This window comes from Wyeomyia smithii, chromosome 1 (assembly GCF_029784165.1).
Source record: "Wyeomyia smithii strain HCP4-BCI-WySm-NY-G18 chromosome 1, ASM2978416v1, whole genome shotgun sequence".
Taxonomy (NCBI): Eukaryota; Metazoa; Arthropoda; class Insecta; order Diptera; family Culicidae; genus Wyeomyia; species Wyeomyia smithii.
Window position 1 is genome coordinate 131,647,018 of NC_073694.1, and position 26,259 is coordinate 131,673,276.

General features: G+C 41.1%; 1 protein-coding gene across 16 annotated transcripts in view; it reads right to left on the reverse strand.

Annotated features, from left to right (window-relative positions):
- Window positions 1–13,850: 13,850 nt before the first annotated feature.
- The window catches only part of LOC129717631 (probable G-protein coupled receptor No18), a 28,213-nt gene continuing 15,804 nt past the window's right edge, over window positions 13,851–26,259 (reverse strand). For 8 of the 16 annotated variants that reach the window (XM_055667681.1, XM_055667680.1, XM_055667676.1 and 5 more), the window contains exons 2-6: window positions 16,264–16,816; window positions 15,486–15,588; window positions 15,287–15,412; window positions 14,903–15,071; window positions 13,851–14,765 (exon numbers count right to left, since the gene is read on the reverse strand). In XM_055667681.1, coding sequence (XP_055523656.1) covers window positions 14,088–14,765; window positions 14,903–15,071; window positions 15,287–15,412; window positions 15,486–15,588; window positions 16,264–16,732 — 1,545 coding nt within the window. In that variant the 5' untranslated portion in view covers window positions 16,733–16,816 and the 3' untranslated portion in view covers window positions 13,851–14,087. Of the gene's footprint in view, window positions 14,766–14,902; window positions 15,072–15,286; window positions 15,413–15,485; window positions 15,589–16,263; window positions 18,808–26,259 lie in introns of all 16 variants that reach the window. The other 8 variants (XM_055667673.1, XM_055667668.1, XM_055667678.1 and 5 more) reach the window with 5 other exon arrangements.

Consider the following 26,259-nt stretch of genomic DNA (forward strand, 5'->3'; position numbering starts at 1 on the left):
TGTCAAGTCTAACCCCGGTACTTTTCAAAAGATCGTCGATGCCATGTCAAAACGTAATTCGACGACGTATTAGTTCATGGTAAGAACGACAATGAACATAGACACTGAAGTTTCTAAAGCGCATCCAGGAATAGGGCTTCTCACTGCGCATAGAGCAGTGCTCGTTTTTCATGCCAGAAATCCACTCTCACGGTTTCATCATTAACCCGTAAAGACCCGAGACGGAACTTGTTTTTTGAAAATGCTCGTTATCAGCACTGGACCGGCCGATTTGGGAAAACTTGGAATTTTATTCAAGGGGAATAGATGCTCTAAGTTTTGGTAAAGGTGCCACCCCTCTGGACCCCTCCCAGTTTTTGTGAGACGCAAATATGTCTGTGTTGTTTTTTCTAATTTTTGAAGTAGAATACTTCTCTCAGGAAGTCTCAGGAAGGCTACATAGGGATGTGAAATGAAAATCTAAATCCGAAAAAAGTGAAAAATATGTCCAATTTCAAATGCTAATAAATCGGTTAGTATCCGATGGATTTCCTCCGTTCTTGCAGCAATAGATTGGAAAATCTTCTAAGATTCTTCCCAAAATAAGATAATTGTAATTTTATTATTCACACTATTATACTATTGAAAACAGTAAAGTCTTGTCAAAACGAAAAATTCGACCTCTGATTGGTCATTATATGATTGCTTCCTAAGCACGGTCGACAGAATCATATACCTTGCAATTGAAAACATGCTATTTAGCCTATATAAGAGCCTGTTTCAGCCGAAGCCGCCCATAATAGTTCTAGACAGCGACAACCGCAGTCGTCCTTCCTTAGCAGCAGAACTAGCCCTGTGGTTGGTCACTGCGTCTCAGGAGCAGCGGGGTTTTTCTCAGCGCGTGTCGCCAGACTGCCATTATTCCCCCCGTGTTGGGGCAGCATGAAGATTGCCATCAGGAAATCCAATTTTGGAAATCAAAATGCCTTTTTCAAGGCAAATAAACAAGTCATTGAAAGTTAATAGTTTTTGACAACGCAAGCAAGATTCTGTGTTGGATCCTAGCAATTCAAATTTGTCGCACCCGTCTAATTTACTGAATGTAAAATAGCTTCCACAGTGCATGTTTTCCGTGTATCTTAATTCCTCCACTGTTAGGGCAGCTCAAAGTTTGTGATCAGCAACCGATTTTGAACCGCAAAATGCCTTTTCCAAGGCAAATAAACAAATAATTGAAGGTTAATAATTTTCTGGAATCAACACAGAATCAGATTCTGTTGTAGTTGTCTAATTTTTACTTTATTTAGTAAAGCCCCACTGTAGGGGCAGCGCAAAGGCTGTGATCAGCATAACCGACTTTGAATAACAAACTGCCCTGTTAGAACGCATTCACAAAGACAGTTAGTTCGACTATGCAAAGCTAATATGAAGTCGATTCAATCAATCAGCATTAACAGAATTTCGTCGTCTCCCAGCTGCCAAGTTGCAACATGATGCAACACGCAACAGCGAGCAAATGAAATCGCTTGTTGTTACAAACCGCAATAACATACGGGTTAAAACCGTTGCGTGTGTGAGAGCACCATCGGTGTTTATTCGCTGGATACACAATTCAAATGCGAATTGTGGAATAATTCCTCTAAAGAACATTAGGAAATGGTAAAACTGAACAGAAAGGCGTGGCCTATTTCGTAGCGTTTCTCGGCTATAAAAGAGTGTTTCTGAGAAAACTAGCTACATTCGTTAGTCGGAAGGTGAGCTGGATGGACCGTCCACAACGTTGACAGCAGTAGCAGCAGATATCAGCACTCAGCAGTAACAGACAATAGCAGCGTAGACAATGTGAAAACACCTTTCTATTGTGTTGGCCGTGCGCATTGAGCCTCTGCCAGGCTAAACGCGAAAAGCGGCGCGAACAGTTTCGTTCGGCCGTAGGTTAATCGGCTATCGGCGTAACACAGGGATGCAATCAGCGTCATATCTAATTTTAAATTCAACAACAAACTGTCCTTTTTAGGACAACCAAACAAATGAAATGAAGATTTAATATTTTCTTGTTCTGAGCTTTTGGTTAAAGTTAATTATCTTAATTTGAATTCACATGTAAATATACTCTGACTGTTGAAACTTGTTTGCGCCGCAAAGAGATTGTACTTTTCCTGTTCAGTGAGGTCGTAATAATATGTGCAAACTTAAATTGAGTAGTACTTCAACTTCATTTGCACAGAATTTTCAATACTGCCAATGAGCGGTCAACATTTATTCGCTAGGAAGAATGACTGACACGCAAGCAGCCGGGTTATCTCTTTTGTAAAAGTATTCTACTTCAACCTTGCGGTCGTGGCTTTGCGCACAACCCTCCTGTGATTTTTTTTTTTGCTCCAAGTATCAAATCATGCCAGGTGGATGAAATATGGTATGTAAGAGTGAATTTTGGAGTTTCCAAATTATTTCAGTACAAAATCACGAACCTACGAATTTTTATAAAAATTCAAACAACAAAACCGTTCTTCAAATTTTAAGCTCTACATTTTTGCGGTAAGGTCTCCTGAATCCATACGCAATGAAAAGTTTATTTTAGCATGCAAATATTTTGAGAAAAACCAGTTCAAATTCACCAAAGTACGTATTTTCGTGAAAATCTGATTTTCTCAGTCTCCCACGGTAGGTTTCAACTTAGCTCTTCAATTTTCAAGCTCTATATTTTTATAGCAAAGTCTTCTGAATCCAAAGATAGTGAAAGATTTTTTCTAGCATGCACAGATTTGGAGAAAATCAAGTTTTCATAAGAACTCGTACTTTAGTGAATTCAAACTCGGTTTTCTTCAAATCTGAGCATGCTAGAATAAATCTTTCAGCATCTTTAGATTCAGAAGACGTTACTCTAGAAATATAAAGCTTGAAAATTGAAGAGCTAAGTTGAGACCTACCGTGGGAGACTGAGAAAATCAGGTTTCCATGAAAATACGTACTTTAGTGAATTTAAACTCGTTTTTTCTCAAAATATTTGCATGCTAAAATAAATATTTTATCGCGTATCGATTCAGGAGACCTTATTGCAAAAATGTAGAGCCTAAAATTTGAAGAACGATTTTCTTGTTTGAATTTTTATGAAAATACGTAGTTTTGTGATTTTGTACTAAAATAATTTAGAAACTCCAAAATTCACTCTTACATACCATATTTCATCTACCTGACATGATTCAATACATGGAGCAATTGATACGTATGAAAATTCCCAGTGTTTGCTCAATCTGTTTGAAATATTAGAAAAAAAAAACACAGACATATTTGCGTATCACGAAAACGGGGAGGAATTCAGAGGGGTGGCACCTTTACCAAAACTTAGAGCAACTATTCCCCTTGAATAAAATTCCAAGTTTTCCCAAATCGGCCGTTCCAGTGCTGAGAACGAGCATTTTCAAAAAACAAGTTCCGTCCCGGGTCTTTACGGGTTAACCATCAAGAGATTTGACCCAACCCAGAAAAAAACAGCAGCAATAAGTAACATGCCGCCTGCCTGCCCTACGATCGAACCTCGGCGCAATAAATTTTTATAGCAAGTTTGTTCGTAACATGCATGAATTCTAAATGGGGTTCGGAACGAAAGCTACCAGCATTCATTTGAGCAGTTCAGAAACGTGCTTCGTTCGGATCTCCTGCTCACTCATTATGACGCGCAACTCGAAACGATTGTCGCAGCAGATGCAGCGAACCATGGGGTCGGAGCGTGCTTTATGCATCGGTACCCAAACGGTTCGATGAAAGTCGTGTGTCACGCCTCCTGGACGCTAAACCCAGCAGAACTGCGTTACGACCAGCTGAGCACTGGCACTCATTTTCTGTGTGACCAAATTTCATTGGTTCATTTATGGAAGAAAATTCAGTATTCGAATCGAAAAAAGGGATCCCTATTCACATAACTAACCACCTGCAACGGTGGGCCCTTGTACTACTGCCGTACGATTTCGACATTAAGCAGGTTGCTACACAGTACTTTGGTTATGTAGATATCCTTTCGAGGATTATCGATCCCCGAGCAAAACCTAACGAAGATTTTGTGATTGCTTCAGTCCAACTTGAGAACGACATCTCTGTTACCGTTGATACACTTACTGCCCTACCCTTAACTTTTAAACACCTTCAAGCTGCCACTAATAAGAACAAGATGCTTCAAAAAGTTATTGGGCACGTGCAAACTGGATGACCAAAATCCATCAAGCAAGTGGGCAACAAACTCCGCCCGTTCTACGCTCCTAAGGGAAGTATTTTTCTCGTGCGTGGGTACCTCATGTTAGCCAGTTGAATCGTTATGCCGTCAGAATATCTACCACCTGTACTTTTTATAATGGACAACCTGGACAAGAGCGAATCCACTTCATTGTCGTCTGCTACAGTAAGTGACCAGAGATCATCCGTACATCAACTATCATCAGCAGCATAACAATCGAGCTGCTCCTCGAAACGTTCGCTCGGTATGGACTGCCTGAAACCATCGTCAGCGATAATGGTACGCAGTTTTCCTGCAATCAACTCAAGGAATTTTGTGAGTTTCTAGACATTGTCCACATCCGTACAGCGTCGTACCATCCAAAGTCCAACGGACAAGCGGAACGTTTCGTGGATACGCTCAAGCGGAATCTGAGAAAAATTCTGCCAGAAACACAAAAATCAATTTCCCGCTCACTGCGAATTTTCTTGTCCGCCTACCAATCGACATCTAACAAATCAGCTCCAGATGCACTGTCCCGGCTGCAATTTCGATGAGGAGGAATCATCGAACTGTTTTAGACTTGCTGAAACCTCCTGTGGACTTTGCTCTCCAGAAACACTAACAACTGGAAAACAAATTGAGAAACCTGTTAAAGGCACCATGCGGCTAAGAAGCGAAACTTCGAAAAAGGCGATCAAGTGTACACAAGCACCTCCAAGCATGGAAAACTTGTGCGGCTCACCGGAACCATCATCGAACGCGTTGGCAAATCTAACTTTAATGTGTTGATGGATAAAAGCAGTCTAACTAGATCACACACCAATCAACTCCGTGCTCGGGGGAACTCTAAAGTCGCGGTCCATCAGGAAGCTTCATCCGATCATCAGCTGCTGTTGCACGCCTTGCTGCAGGCTTTACAGCTTTCCGAAGGTTCACCAACACCAGCGACTCAACCAGCTCCTTCTGTGCCACGTACACAGTCAGAAAGGCGCCACTCCGTCGGTCCCCCCTAGTCCGCCGAATGCCTGTAAGGTATGACCCGCACTGCTGCAGATAAAGGGGGAGATGTTGGAGCCCCTTGAGTTAATTGCTGTGCTAGCCCTGCCTATGAAGGTCGTCACTCATAACAGCTGTCGCCTGGGGCGTAAATGATCACGCTGCCGTTCTAATCTCGAGTCGCGAATGTAGAACAAGCATTTTCAAATGTTAACTTAATTTGCTAGTTTTAATCAATGATCGAAGATAGTCTATTTTAATTGCCTCTTACCCTCATCCGACTACGTAAAATGTATTATGAATCAAACTGCTTAAACAAGCAAAATTTCTTATTTGTTCTCAATTGGTATGCTGCTCTGTATAGGGTTATCGCTCCTATAATCATCTCAGTACCTATATTTATCTCATCACGCCTTTTCGATCAATTCATCGTCAAATTTTACCATATTTTCAACGTAAAACTTTCAACCACTTGACGAAATCGAGAAGCAAATAGTAAATCTAAAAAATTTGTAGAAATTTGACGGTAAATTGGAAAAATGAGAGAAATAAGATGAATATTGGTGCAGCAAGCTGTTGAGATGAATAATGGAGCGATTACCCTAGCAGGCTGCTTTGTTAAAGTGTAGATTCATATCGTTTTGGTGAAAAATAATTTTTGGCATTTATTTAAAAATATTTTTTTGCGACAAAGCGTCGAAGAAGTTATAAAAATATTGTTTAAAATAGTTGTGGTGGAATAGCTGCGTATTTGATTCATTTTAATAATGAATGTAATATTGATTAAATATCTAGGCAGTACGAGCCGAAGTGGACACCTGAAAACTTGTCCAATGGCAAGAGATGGCGCTTTTTCAGTGGTAGTAAAATCGAAATTTCTCCGAGTATTTTGCTCATCGACCGAGAATACAGCTATCAAATGTCTTCTATACAATTTATTCTATCTTTCTGGTACTTGCTTTCACTAAACGCAATCTATTTTCATCAAAACACATGTTTTTCCTATATAACTCCATTGAGTTTTACTCGTCCATGAGCCCGTTGTGTTGATTTTGACAACAGATCAAAATTAGGGCGAGAGCCGTGTGGTTGAAAGCGGATGCGCACAATACTCATTAAGGTTGTTCAAGATTGCAAAAAGCAAGTTATCTCTTAGAAATCTTCACGCAAATTTAAAATGCAACACGATAAGCGGAGTCACCAGTAATTGACTTCCGATAAGTTTAGGATTTTTGACGGCTCAAATGGAAGCAATAAAATTTTGTTCTGGCTCTTTGCTATCAAGTTTTAACATTTCCATCAGACGATGAACCGCTTTTATACTCTTAGCCAAGCAACGACATCTAGTTCTGGTGTGTACGAAAAAATCGATAGTTTCAGCAATTTTTTAATAGATGGCAATACACAAACAGTTGCGCTCACTGGTGTGATTTATTAGCAAAAATTAGCGGCGGTGTCCCATTAGGGATTTATCCTAATAAACATCCAATCCTCATGTGCAAAAGACTATTTTTCTGTGTCACTTATTTACCTCAAACCATTCGTAGCTTTGCTTTCGTATCGATTAGACGCAAATTGTTCAGCTCTGCTTGATTCGAAAAATAACAATACACGAGTTATCGTACGGGTGTTTTTTTTTGTCGATTAGTTCTTGTGCTGTGCGATAACAATAGCCTGCAGTTTATCGGCAGAAACATCTTCTGCACACTGGTAGGGGCGGGCTACCCCGCCAGTGATCTGATACGCAGCTGATATATCAGCAAGAATAATTCTCCCGCACCGCTGTTACCCCGCTAGCAGCACGGACCACCATACGATCGAGCGAGTGGAAGGCAACTACAAGTGGCATCTACAAGGCTACTGTGTCACAGCGCGAAGCTGGATCGCCATTGTTTGTTCTGCGGAGACACTCGATTGATCCTACTATCAGCCGTGAGGTCGTGACTTAGACGTTCGGTGAAGTATTCACTTTAGAATTTTTATCATTATTAATATTATTACTATCAATATTATTGTTATTATAATTATTATTATTATTATTGTTATTATTATTATTATTACTATTATTCTTATTATTATTAGTATTATTTCTATTGTTATTATTATTAGTATTACTGTTTTTTTTTTTATTTGATCCATTGTAGTTTGAAATATTGTTTTTAAAATTTAATATCAACTACTTGATCCCCCCCCCCACACATTCGAATATTTATCGTTTGTGTGCGGTAGAGCGTAACGCTCCCGCAAAATGGACGAAATGCAGGTGCAACTTTTTCTGGATGTGCAAACAAATGGGGAAGAAATTGAAATTTCCCCCAGCAGTTCTCCCTTACCTTCCCCTGCACCACCCCCGCTACCTAGCCCCGTACCAAGGGTACCGGAAATACGGGTAAAAGCTTACCCAGATGCCACTAGCGGTCCCTACGTTGTTTACTTCCGGCCCATAAAAAAACCTTTGAATATAATTCAAATAGGCAAAGACCTGGCAAAACAGTTTTCGGCCGTAACCGAGATTACGAAGGTGAGGCCGAACAAACTGCGAGTTGTCGTGAGTAGCTTGAAGCAAGCAAACGAAATTGCTAGCTACGAGCTCTTTACAAGAGAGTACCGCGTTTACATCCCTGCCAAGGACGTGGAGATCGACGGTGTGGTTACCGAAGGAAGCCTCACGGTCGATGACATTTTGCGTCACGGGGTTGGCTGCTTCAAGAACCCCCTGATTCAAGATGTAAAGATACTGGATGTCAAGCAATTGCATTCAGTATCCATCGAAGAAGGGAAGGAGAAATTCCTCCCTTCGGATTCCTTCCGTGTAACATTCGCCGGATCCGCACTGCCGAACTACATCTCTTTGGACAGGGTTCGTCTGCCTGTACGCCTGTTCGTACCGCGGGTCATGCATTGCAAAAACTGCAAGCAGTTAAGTCATACAGCCACCTACTGCTGCAACAAGGCACGCTGCAGCAAGTGCGAAGGCAATCATGCTAAGACCGCTTGCAGTGAGGATACTGAAAAGTGTCTTAACTGCGAGGGAACTCGGCATGACCTTTCGGCGTGTCCCGCGTACAAACAGCGCGAGGAAAAAATTAAGCGTTCCCTTAAGGAACAATCAAAGCGCTCTTTTGCAGAAATGCTTAAGAGGGCTGAGCCACCCTCGACAGGAAACATCTTTTCCTTTTTGCCAACCGATGAGGGTACATCTGACGATCCCGTCGAAGGGTGTTCTTATGCCTTGCCAGAGGGATCCAGGAAGAGGAGAATGCTCAACTCTCCTAATCTTTCTCGCAAAGGTCGTAAGATAACCCCTAGCGGAATGACCAATAAGACAACACAAAAAGGAAGCGGTGAAGAAAAACCGAAGCAAGTACCCCCCGGTTTTAATTTCAAATCAAACCAGGAGTACTCACCGCTTCCTGGGGCACCAAAAACCCCTCGTGCACCCATTTCTCGATCAGAAGACATAAAAGAAACAGGGTTCATAAAATTCTCTGATATTGTGGACTGGATATTTAAAACATTCAACATACCAGATCCCCTTCAAAACATTCTTCTTGCCCTTCTCCCTACAGTGAAAACCTATTTGAAGCAACTCACAGCAACTTGGCCCCTCATTTCAGCTATCGTATCTTTCGATGACTAATACGTCGAAAGAGGTTAGGAATTTTGTCACTGTGTTACAGTGGAACTGCAGAAGTATCATCCCCAAATTCGATTTATTTTCACATTTGATAAACACATACAATTGTGATGCGTTCGCGTTCTGTGAAACTTTTCTCAATTCAAATGACCAACTTAACTTCCACGATTTTAACATCATTCGTCGAGATCGAGACTCACACGGCGGAGGGGTACTTTTAGGGATCAAAAAGTGCTATTCTTTTTTCAGAATCGACCTCCCCTCGATCTCGAATATTGAAGTTGTTGCCATTCAAACGAATATGAATGGAAAAGACCTTTGCCTTGTTTCGTTATATATTCCCCCGTCCGCGCGGATTGAACAGAGGCAACTCCTTGATATAGCAGAAATGCTTCCCGCACCTTTTTTGATTTTGGGAGATTTTAACTCTCACTGTTCGCTATGGGAACGCTATGGGAACGATCCCCACGGTAGTGATCATCTTCCAATCGTTATATCAATTGCTAATGGTTCTACTCCCCCGGACCCAATCAATATTTCCTACGACCTTACACGTAATATTGATTGGAAGCGTTATGAGTCTTTTATAGCGGAATCTATCGAGACTCACGAGGAACTTCCTCTGGAGGAAGAATACGCGTTCTTAGCTGGCTTGATAATCGACGCCGCGACTCAAGCTCAGACGAAACCGATACCCGGGGTAACGATTAGGCAGCGCCCTCCCAACAAATGGTGGGACAAAGAGTGCTCTGAGCTGTACGCGCGAAGGTCCGCGGCGTATAAGAACTATCGGGAGTACGGCACTGTCAACCTACTTCGAAAGTACGAGGCACTGGGCAGGCAGATGAAGAGCTTAGTAAAGGCGAAAAAACGCGGGTACTGGCGGCGGTTCGTAAACGCGTTGTCGAGGGAAACAGCGATGAGCACTCTTTGGGATACCGCCAGGCGCATGCGGAACCGTGACGTTTCGAATGAGAGTGAGGAGTATTCAGATCGCTGGATACTCGATTTTGCCAAGAAGGTCTGTCCGGACTCTGTACCAGAACAGAAAACCTTTCGCGACGCGTTTTTAGTAATAACGGAAGAGCCTCCATTTTCGATGTTGGAATTTTCAATGGCTCTCCTGTCGTGCAACAATAAGGCTCCAGGGTTAGATAGAATAAAATTTAACCTGTTGAAGAATCTACCCGACTCTGCAAAAAGACGCTTGTTGAATTTGTTCAACAAGTTTCTTGAGCTAAATATTGTTCCGCATGACTGGAGGGAGGTGAAAGTCATTGCTATTCGGAAACCCGGGAAACCTGCCTCTGATCACAATTCATATAGGCCGATTGCGATGCTCTCTTGCCTCCGGAAATTAATGGAGAAAATGATCCTCTTACGGTTAGACAAATGGGTCGAAACAAACGGTTTACTTTCAGATACTCAATTTGGCTTTCGCCGGGGCAAAGGGACGAACGATTGCCTAGCGTTGCTTTCTACTGAAATTCAACTCGCAGTTGCTCGAAAAGAGCAAATGGCTTCTGTGTTCTTGGATATTAAGGGGGCTTTTGACTCTGTCTCTGTAGAAGTTTTAAGCGCGAAACTCCATTCGCAGGGACTTTCACCAAATTTGAATAACTTTTTGCTCAATTTGTTGTCAGAAAAGCATATGTATTTCTAACATGGCGATTCGACAACTTCCCGAATAAGCCTTCCCCAGGGCTCATGTTTAAGTCCTCTCTTATATAATTTTTACGTCAATGACATCGATGAATGTCTTGCAAATTCATGCACGCTAAGGCAACTTGCAGACGATAGCGTTGTATCCATTACTGGTAGCGAGGCTAGCGATCTGCAAGGACCATTGCAAGATACCTTAGACAATTTGTCTGAATGGGCTCTTAAGCTGGGTATCGAATTCTCTCCGGAGAAAACGTCGCAGAATTTGCTGCTATTCAGTATTCTCTTGGGATCATCGAAACCCTGCTCATAGACCACTACTTCATCTTCACAGACAGTCTCAGTGCCATTGAGGCTCTGCGATCGATGAAGACTGTGAAGCACACCCCGTATTTCCTGGGGAAAATACGGCGGTTTTTAAGTGCTTTAACAGATAAAAATTACCGGGTTACCTTAGCGTGGGTCCCTTCTCATTGTTCCATCCCGGGCAATGAAAAGGCTGCCGCTTTAGCTAAGGTGGGTGCTATTGATGGCGATATTTATGTAAGACCAATTGCTTATGATGAATTTTATAGCATTTTGCGTCAGAGAACACTCAACATTTAATATTCTTTTGTCTATTCGTCAGAATACCCGTATACGACGCTGGAGACACGAACACGAAGAGCCTGAATCTATGTTTGAAAAACAAAAAGAACACCAGTCGAAACACAAATAGATCATATATCTTAATTTGTTTTAAGCAAGAATTGTATCTCCCCTCCCCTCACCTTTAATCCCCACTAGCTCGTAGTCGGCCGCGAGAAATAAAAAAAGTGCCTCCCTCCTTTTCCCGCTAATCTAGAATTAATAAAAAAGTGTACTTGGCTCAGTTAAACTTAAAATTGTATCGTGCCGTGTCAAATAAACCATATTTAAATCATTTAAATCATTATTTACCTCAAAATAAATTAAGGAAATTCATCTCCGACTGATGAGAAGACTCTCTTAACAGCTTGTTGTACATTTTCAACGTTAAGCATTTAGTTAAGATCGTTTCGTAATAGTGGTTATGACGACGATTTATTTTATTAAAGTTATTAAATGTGGAGAAATGATCGCATGTATTTTCAATTTTTGTATTTTTAATTGAAGATAAAACTTAAACCGTGCACATGACTGTTGAAGGACCGATTTGTAATATTCCAATGATGTGAACTAATAGCACGCCGATATACACCTGCGCTGCCGGATGTGGAAATGATTTCGGTGCCAGCAGTAGAATGTGAAAAACGTTCTTTCTTTATAATGGTAAAACATCCCCTCATCATGCATCTTGCATAAAATATTGTACACAATAATGCCGATAGGAAAACAAGAGCTTATTATAGCATACGTCACTGATTTTATGGCGTGCGTAGAGTTGTGCTGTGGGCGTTCACTGCCGGATCAAAATAATTTTTACGCCGCATAGCATGGGTTAGAGATAACTGGTAACCCGATACAATGTTTAAAGCCATCATGCAAAATTTCTTGAGGAGCATATCCACGCCAATCTACAACAAAATATTACTATATTCAGTATTGTAGATTACGTAATCAAAAATGACATATTTATTGGTAAAAAGCTACTAGTATGATCGAAATTATTTTAAAGATAAATTTGTTCGTTGAGAGGTCGAGGCGATTTAAAGATAAAGTTAGATTAGGATTCATTTTTTGTGCATAGCTCAGACAATCCCTTCATACAGAGATCCAAATTCGCCTCAATTTGGTGAGAATTCAACAAAGAAAAAATTATGAAAAAAATGATTCAGTAACACTACCGAGATTTCTTACCGAAATCACTGATTATATTGTTTCAGTAAGGTAGAATTTATGAAAAAAATGTGACAGCTGTCATTTTCTTCAACTAAACACTTAGTGGTGCGGTTCTCGACAGTAAATTACCGAGATTTGATATCACGCTAAATTACGGCAACTTAAAATTGTGCTAGCTTGTAAAACCATGGGCATCGCGTAGGTCATATCATTCACACATGAAGAAGCTGTGAGCACATTGGGAGCTGCGTTTCTCAACAATTGATCAAAGAGACCAACATGTTAAATTTTCGACGATCCATTACACGCAATAGAATGGAATTTTGGCAATGGTTAGTGAGAGCTGAAAAACATGGATCCCCCACAATTCAATCAGGAGTCGGCGAAATGGTTTTCGACTGCTACGAAGCGCCCCAGAAACGCAGGTTAAGTGCTGGCCGGTAATTTTTAGAACTCGCAGGTCATAATATTTAACGACTTCCTTGAACATGGAAAAACAATCAATATACAATATTATTTTACGTTGTATGTTGCAATAAAGGCGAGACGGTCGCATATGACAGAGAAAAAAGTGCTCTTTCACCAAGACAACGCTCCCGCTCGTTCTGCTCGCGATACGACCAATAAATTGCAAGTATTACACTACAAACTGATTCCCCGATCCCCGCATTAGCCAGCAACTATTTCATTGTTTTCGGCTGAAAATGTTGCTCTTGGGAAGCGATTCCGCTCCAATGAAGAGATGGAGTTAGAAACAATCGACAATTTTAAAAGGCTTCTACTACCAACTACAGTCAGTGCACTACTCTATATGGAGGAGTTTTTTTTTGTAATAATTATCGTTTTTTATTTGTAGGCCAAAGAATTTCCAGCCTATGTCTTTGACCCGTTTATGCCAAATGAATCGAAGATTGTTTTCTCACAGGAAAAAAAGAATAGAGAGAATATATAGGGTATCGAACGTCTTCGTCAGTGGTTTTCTTCGGCCCCCTTTTGCATAAGACTGCTGCAGAAAAACTGACGAAGACGTTCGATACCCTATATAATATTTTGAGGAATAATCAATTTGAAAAAGGCCTTTGTAATTGGAATTTAGAGAATCACTTGAAATTTTCATTTATTATTGAATAATAGGGGAGGAGTACCGGTTGGCAGTTATGGCAAAAAACCAGTTATGGCCCGAAAGCGATATAGCCATATCTGGTGCATTTGCCATAACTGGTTCACCTACCCTATAATGAAAATAAGAAAGGCGGACACTGATGAAGGTTGTTTCACAGGCTAACAGTCATGGATACTGAATGGGACGCTTATAATCCTTCATTGTTTCAACAATGTAGCATTCACCTCCAATATCAGTTTTATGGACAACTTTAACATCAAAAACATACGTTGAAAGTTTTCTTTTAAAAATATTAAGCCCGGAAATAGCGCAAACTCTCCTTTTCAAATTTTATTTCATTTTCAATTGTTGAGTTATCAATTTTTTTATCTATGTGTTTTTTTTTTCAAGCAATACATTCATGCGATATATTATATAGGTGTTCACTCCAACCCCAAAACAATCCTCTTTATTTTCATAGCGATGTGTGTTTTTTCGCTTTTTACCCTGTAGGTTGTGAGACAATTCTTTGAGAAGTCATAATTCGGGTCATCAGGTTTTACTATAACTGCTATTAATTACTCAGGAAGGAGGTGGTAGGTACGTTGATAACAAAACAAACACAACAGGAGCATCAATTTTTTTGTGAGGATTTCTTTCAACAAAATTTCAGCGTATTTTCTTTCTTCAGCTTAAGTCTACGGTCGGAAAAGAGCTAAGTTGTGTTTATTTTTGTGAAGTTTTCTTATCGTCAAGCGCCAGAAAGCAATCCGAAAGTCCACGTTGTAAAAGGCATAAATAAATGGGTTGATAGCACTGTTTATCCAACCTAGCCAAGTCAGGAAAGCCATCAGATCGGCACTCTTGGAGGATTCTGGCAGAAACGGCATCAGGAGATAGTAGATGAAGAATGGTAACCAACATGCAATAAATCCACCCATCACCATGCTGAGTGTTTGAGCCGTTTTCGTTTCACGTTTCAAAGATGAAATTCGAATGGGTATGCGTTTTCCGGTAAGTCTAAATTTACTGGTATTATTGAGAGTCACGTTAGAAACACAAGATTCTGCTAGCGATAGTTGACTGGCACTGAACTGAACGGAATGGATCGGTTGCATCTCATAATTGTTGGAATACTTTGCGATTCCGCTGGCATTACTAGGTGTTGGACCTGATGTTATTAATCTTGTCGCTTTCTGTTGTTGCCTAGGTGCATTGGGGGTGGCTCTAGCCGAACTTAGAAACTCATATAGCGTTTGATGCGATTGAGTGTAGGCAGTTGAGTTCGTCCTGCCAACGTAGTCTCCCGACTTTGGGCTAGTATCATTTTCGGAAGTATTGTAATCAACATCTAAATCACAAGATTTTTCTGTGGCCTATAAAGATAGAAAATAATACATCAACCTAATCAGCAACGTTGCCCGAAATGATATTAATTGCTACATGCTTGACTGCTAAGTGCAGCCAAGAATCAATGGTAATCGGAAGGTAAACAAACTATTCATTAATCAACCTCTGTTCGTGACATTCGGTGTTGCCGAGATGTGAGCACACAGCATATTTTGGAGTACACGTACAACATCACAGTCATTGGGATGAAGAATGAGCCCATTGCAGAAAACACGACGTAACCTTTGTTTTGATTGTACATGCATTCATTTCGCTTTCGACCCTGATCATACCTGTTGTGAACAAAAAAGCAAGAAATTTGATGTTTTACTAATATTTACGTAGACACAATGTTCAGTTGATGCTTCATTAGAGGTTATTTAAAGTTGACAATTGACAGCAAATTGTACATTCTAACAGAAAGCTGACTATTACTGCATACTGACAAAGGCTGTGTTTCTTCTATTTATAGTTAAGTGCAAACAGTTTAATCAGTGTAATTACCTACCACCCGAGAATAGGAGGACAAGTGATGGCTAATGCTACTAGCCATACAACAAAGATCATTATCAATGCCAAACGTTTCGAACGCCTCCGCTTCGAGTACGTCAAAGGTTGCGTGACGGCCAAGTATCTGGATAGAGGAAATTGTTTTTGTTCTCATGTACTTCCGATATAAAAATGCTACCTGTGTAAACTTTACTCACCTATCAACGCTGATTGCACATAGGCTCAGAATAGATGCGGTACAAAGAAGTACGTCAAGGGATATCCAGATGTCGCACAGTATCCAACCCAACTGCCATTTTTCTAGATGTAGGTGATTGTTTCGAAACGATGTGAACGTGATAGTGATTAAGAATCGAAACGATATCGGTTTATTATTATTTATACAATTCACGATAGTAAAATAATTCAATAATGTAACAAAACATCAGTTTTCAGTACTTAAAAAATTTCTTTTACTCTATTTATAAACTTTTTTTTCTATTTAATAAACCGCGTAATACGTTACCCGTTACGTTAGACTAACAGGTATAACCCAGCTCATTCGGTACAAAAATATGATCATTTAAAATTTCCAGTCAAATAACAATCGTCGCGTGACAACTCCGTCTGGAGCGCTGCATACAATCTCACACATTTTTTATGGTTCCCAATTTGACATATGCACGTACGCTAGCGCTGCTATCGAAATACAGAACGCAGCGCGAATACTGCAAATGGTGCTATTGTTACTTACGTAAACTTCTGCTATTGTTACTTACGTAAACTACTCCAACCATCCAAATGATGATTTTATTTACAATTTGCTCAAAGCATGACTATGTTTGTTAGTCTGTGTTAATTTACTGTACAATTTCTTTAATATTTACATATATATTTTTTTGCAGCATGTGCCACTTTACCAATTATCGGCAATAAATTTCAGTCAAATTCTGAGGTGAACTCAGAAGGTTGCAGCTCAAATTCTTCCACACTTACCTACAACGAAGAGCATTACCGCGGGTGGCATCACAAAAATTCCTACCAACCAGTCAGCTACGGCTAGACTCATCACAAAACAGTTTGTCACAGTCCGGAGGCGGCGAGTAGTGGCGACTGATAAAATCACTAGCGTGTTTCCAATCACCGTCACAATAATCAACGTACAGAAAAGTACTACTAGCAACATTTTTTCCCATGACAAACATAACCAACCACATTCCTTACTGGTGTTCGTTCTGATGCTGTCTTCATTGTTAGCTGCGTTTGTTCTGATCATAAAGGATGCATTACCTGCAGCGTTCACCACGAAGCGCTCGCTAATGTTCAGCTGATTTCCATTGACAATCTGCAGATTCACGTAAATTTCATTGTAAACATTCGCGAAAGATGCAGTGTAATTGATCGTTATAGAGGACATCGTGCCACTAATGGAACCGTTTGGATTTGACATAGTTATAAACTCCATCACACTAAATTGATTCAATCCTTTATATCTGCAACAGTGATCTAAACATTATCATCGAATCCAGGAGATGCCGATTTTTGTAACCTATAATATATTTGAAAAATCTTAGATTAGACTTTTTAAAGAAATATAAAAACATGGAACACATGAATACAATCCTAGCTGGATTTAAAGAGGGAGTGCCACGGCTCCCGAAAACTTCGAAAATCCTATATTGTAATGACTTAGAGCAAGCCCACCAGTGACTAAATTGAAGTTTCTAAAGCTAGTTTGGCAACTCCCACCATAACGCGGCAACCGCACCGGGCGTTGCTATGTTGGTTTGGGAAATAACAATCCTCACCTCGGGTAGTAGCGAGTTATTAAATTTGGCAACGCGATAGCAACGAGCTGAATCGTTGCTATTTGATGAAATGTCAAACTGTTGTTTTTTTGTGCTCGATAGTGAATGTTCGTAATAATATTACGAAGATGATGAGTGTTTCGAATGCGGACTCTATTGGTCGGCTTCGGAAGACGAAGCGTTTTGCCTCGCTTGTTAAACACGTAGGACGCAAGTGTCGGCGTGAATCACTACTCAATTTTATTTCCGATTGAGCTGAAATTTTGCACAGGGTGTTTTTTCGGGCAGGTAAACATTTTGTAACGGTTTTTTTTTATTGAGATGACCATTTTGGTGGGCATTTTGGTCTGCAACCTAAACGATGCGGAAAGCTCAAATCCTCACAAGATTGGCCAATATTATTCAATAAACCTGGAAGGTTTAAGCAAATCTGCTCGGGAGTATTACCAACTATTTTCCCGTTTCGTTCGGTCGTTGTATAAAAAACCACTTTTCTCCTTTACCGCTGTTTCAAAAAAAAACCTGAGATGCGTTCGAAAGCGGCGTTGGAAATGGTCATCGGTATAGACCGTTGTTAAAACGCTGGATGGCACCTTCCTCCGTATGGCGGTTTTTTTTGGGTATTTACTAGGCTGAAAGTCGCCCCGAATCTTTGTTTTGCGAAATCACTTTCTTCATCACTAGAATCAATCAAATAATCGAAAACAATTTACGCGTTCTATATTTAAGTTCTTTTTAGCGGCAAATTTTCAAATAATAATAGCAAACTGTGGGAACCGAGACAGCATGAAATACAGAATACAACTTATGACAGTTCGCCAGCTTTCAGTAGAATAGTCATTTAAGCCAACGTTGCGGGACGTGCCCAGTTTATGGAATTTCTTTAAATAAACATATAAGGATGAAAAAATTTATGTACGCACAAGTAAAAAAATCTGCAAAGGAATTATGTTATCGATAACTTGGGAGAACGGAAACAAAGTTATGTGAAATGGAGGGAACATTTTATGAAGTAGAAAGAACGTAGATCATTCCGGAAACGATTGACTGACGAATAAGTTGGTTATTACTAGATCCGCAAAAAATAATCGAAATACATCACGAACAAACATTTTGCCAACGCTGGCTAGTGACGGTCTTCAGAAATTGGCAACTGCCGGTGTGAAAAAGAAATAGTGGAATTGGTAATCCCCATAAGCAACGACCGGTGCGAAAATCGCTTGCTATCCAAAATAGCAACGGCCAGCGTTGTGAAAATAGCAACTCAAATGGCAACTCACCGGTGCGCTTGCTCTTAGGCGTTGTTTTGTCGACTCGTGACGAAAAGCCCATTTTTTTCATAAATACCGAAAAGCCCATTGGACTCATGACTGTGTCCTTCCGAAATGTCCAGATATCACCACACAGAATTATCATAATCTTCGTGTAAATGGAAACCGCGTACAAAAATTACCAATCGCTTTTAACACCTATATCGATCCTAAGGAATAAGATAACGAAGTCGGATGACACATTTGATACCTTGCATGTTTCAAATAATGACTTTTGCAGCAGGTATGCAAGCATGTTGATAGCAGCTATTGGCCCATTCGGAATCCAACCAAGAATTAAAGCAAATTGTAAATTTCCAAAATTAAAGCGCCGTTTCCACCGTATTTTGGGGATGCTTCGTCATGATATTGGTGTATGTTATATTTTAGTATATAGTTATATTTAGTACCTTAACAACTACCTTGATCCAAGAGCCATTGATTTGTAACAACAGAATTAGCATAGCATAGCATAAACAGCTGCACAACTTCGTAGGTGGTGTCAGCAACAATACTCTGTTTACGAGAACAGCAACATGAAATTTGGAATCTAATCAAATGTTGCTAAACAAAGGTCAGATGTCATTCTGTGCCGAACACGCATCAGTATCGGACGTGTGATCGGTGATCGCTCCGATAGAATATAAAACAAAAGACGTGTGAACAAGTATTGGCATTGTTTGCCTGGTCGAGTGAAATAAATCCGGGTTCAAGGTCGCGCCTTTGTGCAACTGTTTCGCATCGTGACTACCAGCTGGTGCGTAAGCCGATTTGGCTGCTGGCTGAATTGTGCTACAGCAGTGGACGAGACACAAAACAGGAAAAAGAAGAAGCCATCGGTTGACAGTGAGTTGTATCGCTGTGTGGAGTGATCTCACACCTGGCTCGCTGCTGGTGGCTGTTTGGTGCTGCTGTATTGGTGCTGCTGGCTGTAACGGCTGCAACTTCGAACGATCGGACAACCAACCTTACTGGAAGGGAGAAGTAAAAAGGTACGTGCTCTTGTCGGCGCTAGTGCACTAGACTTGGCGGGATGGATGTAGATCCCTCGCCTCCCGCGCCACCATCCCCGAACCCCTCTGACCCTGACCCTTCTGTTACCCCCTCCCCTGTTCATTCTTCAGTCCCCCCTCGCCCCAGGCTTTACCCAGACGGAGCCCAGGGCAGCTATACTGTCTATTTTCGGCCAAAGGCGGGACCGAAATCGAAACAGTTGAACCTCTTGCAGATTTCTAAAGACCTGACGAAGGAGTACAAGGGCGTGACCGAAATTTCCAAGGTCCGGCCTAACAAGCTCCGTGTCGTGGTCAGTAACCTGAAAGAGGCCAACGATATAGCTTGCTCTGAGCTCTTCACACGCGAGTATCGCGTTTACATACCCGCACGAGACGTGGAGATCGACGGTGTCATAACCGATTCGAGTCTGTCCGTCGAGTGTATACTGGCAAGTGCCAAAGGGTGCTTTAAAAACAAAACCTGTCCCGATGTAAAGGTGCTCGACTGCAAGCAATTGCGGTCAGCATCGATCATCGGTGGCAAAACAGTATACACCCCGTCAGATTCGTTTCGAGTTACGTTCGCCGGGTCAGCGCTACCAAGCCACGTCTCGATCCACCGGGTTCGTCTCCCTGTGCGATTATATGTGCCTCGCGTCATGAACTGCCTGAATTGTAAGCAGTTAGGCCACACCGCCGCCTACTGCTGCAATAAGGCACGTTGTGGCAAGTGTGGGGAGAATCATGCGGATGATTCCTGCAGTAAAAATGCTGAAAAATGCATTCACTGTGGGGAGAGTCAGCATGAGCTCTCGACATGTGCGGTGTACATGCAGCACAGGGATAAAATAAAGAGGTCTCTCAAAGAGCGTTCGAAGCGTTCTTACGCTGAGATGCTGAAGAAGACCGTTACCACTTCTACTATTACATCAAACCCTTATGATCTGTTGTCCTCTGATGAAACCGATTCTGACGATTCACCAGCGGGAACATCTTACGCCAATCCTGGGGAGTCTAGAAAGAGGAAAAATATTTCCTCTCCTAAACTTCCCAGAAAAGGTCCTAAGATTTCTCAAAGTGAAATGAAAGTTACAAGCAAACCAAACAGTGCTGCGGAAAAACCGAAGCAAACTCCTCCTGGGCTTGCAAATTTAAAGTCCCAGAAGGAGTTCCCAGCACTGCCAGGAACATTTAAAACCCCAGTTGTTCCTTTTGCACATCCAGTTGATGAAACAAACTCTGGATTAGTGAAATTTTCTGACATTGTGGACTGGATTTTTGAAAATTTCAATGTACCCGATCCAATTAAAATTTTTCTTACAGCATTTCTCCCAACAGTAAGATCATTTTTGAAGCAGTTGACTGCCCAATGGCCCCTCCTTGCAGCGGTTGTATCCTTCGATGCCTAATTCAACTGCGTATATGAAGGATTCTATCTCTGTCTTACAGTGGAATTGTAGAAGTATTTTACAAAAAATTGATTCGTTTAAAGTTTTGATAAATAAAAACAAATGCGATGCATTTTCCCTTTGTGAAACTTGGCTTACTTCAAATATTGATCTCAACTTCCATGATTTTAATATTATTCGCCTTGATCGAGACACCCCATATGGAGGAGTACTTTTAGGGATTATGAAGTGCTATTCTTTCTATCGTATTAACCTCCCCTCGATTCCAGGCATCGAAGTTGTCGCATGTCAAATGACAATACAAGGTAAAGAGCTTTGTATTGCCTCAATATATATTCCTCCCAGAGCACAGGTTGGGCAACGGCTGCTCTTTGATTTAATAGAACTTCTTCCCTCGCCACGTTTGATTTTGGGAGACTTCAACTCTCATGGCGTGGCTTGGGGTTCCCCTTACAATGATAACCGCTCCTCTTTAATCTATAACCTTTGCGATGACTTCGACATGACTATTTTAAACAACGGCGAAATGACACGTATCCCGAAACCTCCAGCGCGCCCAAGCGCTTTGGTTCTATCCTTATGTTCGACGTCGCTACGGTTGGATTGCACATGGAAGGTAATCCTCGATCCTCACGGTAGCGACCATTTGCCTATTCTTATTTCAATTAATAACGGGTCAACTCGCATGCGACCAGTTGACATTCCGTATGACCTCACACGGAATGTCGATTGAAAGTTATACGAGGAAATGATTTCAAAAGCGGTCGATTCGATTCAACATCATCCACCACTTGAAGAATACAACCACCTCGCGGGCTTGATTCTCGACGCCGCGTTGCAAGCCCAAACGAAGAAATATCCCGGCGTAACGATTAAAGAACGGCCTCCCACTCCGTGGTGGGACCAAGAGTGCTCCGATGTCTACACGCAAAGATCCGACGCGTTTTTGGCCTACCAGAAGGGAGGTATACCTGGCGACTATTTACGGTATTCGGAGCTTGATACCAAGCTTAAAAGCTTGGCTAAAGCAAAGAAACGCGGATATTGGCGTCGGTTCGTGAACGAGACGTCGAGGGAGACATCGATGAGCACTCTTTGGAACACAGCCCGAAGAATGCGGAATCGCGTAACGGTCAACGAAAGCGAGGAGTCTTCAAGTAGGTGGATATTTGATTTTGCCAGGAAAGTATGTCCGGACTCTGTTCCTGAGCAAAATATTGTTCGTGATGCGTCTCCGGGCCACGACGCGATAGAATCACCTTTTACGATGGCAGAATTTTCAGTTGCCCTCCTGTCCTGTAACAATAACGCGCCTGGGTTAGATAGAATCAAATTCAACTTGTTGAAGAATCTACCCGGCAATGCCAAGAGGCGCTTGTTGAACTTGTTCAATAAGTTCCTGGAGCAAAACATTGTACCGCAGGATTGGAGGCAAGTGAAGGTGATCGCCATCCAAAAACCAGGGAAACCAGCTTCTGATCACAACTCTTATAGGCCGATTGCAATGCTATCCTGTATGCGGAAATTGATGGAAAAAATGATACTCCGTCGTTTAGACCATTGGGTCGAATCAAATGGTCTACTATCAGATACTCAGTTTGGCTTCCGCCGTGCCAAAGGGTCGAATGATTGTCTTGCGTTGCTTTCAACAGATATTTAGCTGGCGTATGCTCACAAAGAACAAATGGCGTCTGCGTTCTTGGACATTAAGGGGGCTTTTGATTCCGTTTCTATTGACATTCTTTCGGGCAAACTTCACCGACAAGGATTTTCTCCAATTTTAAACAATTTTTTGCACAATTTGTTGTCCGAAAAGCACATGCATTTTACGCACGGCGATTTGGAAACTTTTCGCATTAGCTACATGGGTCTTCCCCAGGGCTCATGTTTAAGCCCCCTTCTTTACAACTTTTATGTAAATGACATCGACGAATGTCTGGCAAATTCATGCACGATAAGACAACTTGCAGACGACAGTGTAATCTCTGTTACAGGAGCCAAAGCTGCCGATTTGCAAGGACCATTGCAAGATACCTTGGACAATTTGTCTGCTTGGGCTTTACAGCTAGGTATCGAATTCTCTCCGGAGAAGACTGAGATAGTAGTTTTTTCTAGAAGGCATGAACCTGCTCAGCTTCAAACACAATTAAAGGGTAAAACGATTTCTCAGGTTTTGGTACACAAATATCTTGGTATCTGGTTCGACTCTAAAGGCACCTGGGGTTGTCACGTGAGGTATCTGATGAAAAAATGTCAACAAAGAGTGAATTTTATTCGTACAATAACCGGACAATGGTGGGGAGCCCATCCAGGAGACCTTATAAGGCTTTACCAAACAACGATATTGTCTGTTATTGAATACGGGTGTTTCTGCTTCCGCTCCGCAGCAAACACACATCTGATCAAACTGGAGCGAATACAATATCGTTGTTTGCGTATCGCCTTAGGTTGCATGCAATCGACCCATACGATGAGTTTGGAGGTCTTAGTTGGAGTACTACCATTGAAAAACCGCTTTTGGAGCCTGTCTTCTCGTATTCTTATCAAATGTGAGGTCTTGAACCGTCCCGTGATTGAAAATTTTGAAAGGTTATTCGAACTTAATTCTCAAACCCGTTTTATGACATTGTATTTCAATCACATGTCCCAAAATATTAACCATTCTTCGAATATTCCAAATCGTGTCGACTTATCAAATACTTCTGATTCTACTGTGTTTTTCGATACATCCATGATAGAAGAAACTCGTGGAATCCCGGATCATTTACGCGTGCAGCAGATCCCTAAAAAATTTTCCAATAAATATCGAAACATCAACTGCGACAATATGTACTACCCTGACGGATCACTTCTTGATGGGTCCACTGGCTTCGGTATTTTCAATAAGCTTGATAATCCTGCTTCTGTTTACGTCGCAGAATTGGCTGCAATTCAGTACACCCTAGGGATTATCGAAAAAATGCCCACGGACCATTATTTCATCTTTACGGACAGTCTCAGTTCCATTGAGGCTCTCCGATCGATGAAAGATGTTAAGCACTCTCCGTATTTCCTGGGGAAAATACGGGAACATCTGAGTGCTTTATCCGAAAAATCGTTTCAGATTACCTTAGCGTGGGTCCCTTCTCACTGCTCGATACCGGGCAATGAGAAAGCGGACTCTTTGGCTAAGGTGGGCGCAACAAACGGTGATATTTATGAAAGACCAATTGCTTTTAATGAATTTTCCGCAATTGTACGTCAGAATACGATCATCAGTTGGCAAAATGCTTGGTCCAGAGGGGAATTGGGAAGGTGGTTACATTCCATAATCCCCAAAGTATCGACGAACCCGTGGTTCAAGGGGTTGGATGTAGGTCGGGATTTCATTTGCGTGATGTCCCGGCTTATGTCCAATCACTATAGATTTGACGCGCATCTCCGTCGTGTTGGGCTCGGGGAAAGTGGTATCTGTGCCTGTGGTGAGGGTTATCACGACATAGAGCATGTGGTTTGGTCATGCCCTGTACACCGTGACGCCAGGTCTAAATTAATAGCTTCCCTGCATGCCGAAAGTAGGCAGCCGGCTGTTCCTGTTCGTGATGTCTTGGCGAGCCGTGACTTATCCTACATGTCCCTTATATACGTTTTCCTGAAATCCATCCACGCCCCAGTTTAATCCTATTCCCTTCCGCCTACATCCAACCAAACGACAAGAACACGTTAAGACCCCGGATCCGGAAACAGCAACTAGACCCGCACGATACTCTCAGGTCCCGAGGGAGACAACCCAATATTCCAGTCCGTAATATCTTGGCCCAGCAGCGGAACATATTCAATATGCTGCTTACCTATGGCGATGGAAAACCATCAAACAACAAATCAGTGCTTTTAATGCAAAACATTCTAGCTTTAAGTTAGATTTAGTTTCAGCTCGTAGTCGGCAGCGAGGATAATAAATTTGCTTTTAGTTATTAAGATACTTTAGAAAGTAAGCTACCAGATATAATTGGCGCCGGTAAACATTAAATTGTATTTGTGCCGTGTCAAATAAATTATAGATGAAGAAAAAAAAAAAAAGGTCAGATGTCTCCAGAGAATTGTTACCGCCCTGGCTACGTCCTTGCAACTGTTGGGGAACGAAAAAGGAATGTTAGTCCAACATTTACTTAAGAGAACCGCAGAGAATTCTACGTGCCCTCATAAATGTTACGTGAGATGGGAAATTTTAGTTGGAAAGGGAGACCCTGGGATACATCTGTTAGATGTTGCGGGTCGATAATTGATTATATTATAGGTATGAATTTTGAGAGCTACGAAGAGCTGAAGCTATTGTGATTTATCGACTTTTTAGTTTAATTTGTATGTTATCAGTTCATTTTTTGAATTTATATAGCAATTTTACTGTTTTATGTTTTGTGGTTGTGGGTGAATAAATACGTAAAGTTTAGACTCTTAATAATTTAGTTATACGCTTATTTTTATCCACCGGTTTGACGTAACTTTCATAAGTAGCAAATCAATCTTTAGTCAGTCAGCCTAAAGGGGCTTCACCTCTTTAATGAACATTGTCAAATAAGACCTACGCGAACAAAGTCCAATGTTCTCCGAAACATAAACCCGAAACTCTAAAAATATGTGCTAAGTTACGTATTCGTATGAGCAAGACATCCTCTTTATTACGTGGAGATAAAAACGCGCACAAACAATCGGCCTTGTTGCCAGTTTCCTGTCTCCATTGATTTGTAACAACAGAATTCTCGACTTAACGAACATAAACGGTAAGTTGATCTATTGTTACACAAAATAAAAAAAAGTAAGAGGGTGATATCTAAGACACGACCGAATTGGAATGATAACTATAGTATTTTCTGCAATTTTATCTAACAAAGCATTCCTGAATGCGGAGACGTTAATGCGTTATAATTAATAATATATACTAAGAGAATGGATCTTTTATATTAGCGCTGTCACTTCAGAAATACCTTAGCTCCAGCCCAGCACTTCATGTATTTTAAGAAATTACGTTTATTTCATCAACTTAAAAAAAAAACACGAACTCAATTACACGCTTTTTGCGTAGTGGTTATTGATGTTTTGGCGAGTGACAGGAAAACTTCACAGCGAGTGACAGGAACTTCTTTAATTATGATCCAGAGCATTTATAAATGTTTTGTTATTTTTCACGATAGAAACTAGTTTGTTTTATTTCTGTATGCGAGAAACAAAAACAAAGCCGCGCACCTAGAAACAAAAATAAAAAGTTTAAATGTATGTTCACTGAGAAAACTTTACCGATAATTTATGGAAGGTACTTAAAAGAACCTGTTTTGACAATTTATGGCCCTCCTTTTACCGATAATTGATGGACTGAAAAGTTCCTGCTTTGATCTAAATAAAGTTTCTAGCAAATAAATGTTGATCATACATCGGCAGTGATTCTCCCTCGACGAATAAAGACTGGCTGAAGAAGTTTGAATGCTCCTATAAT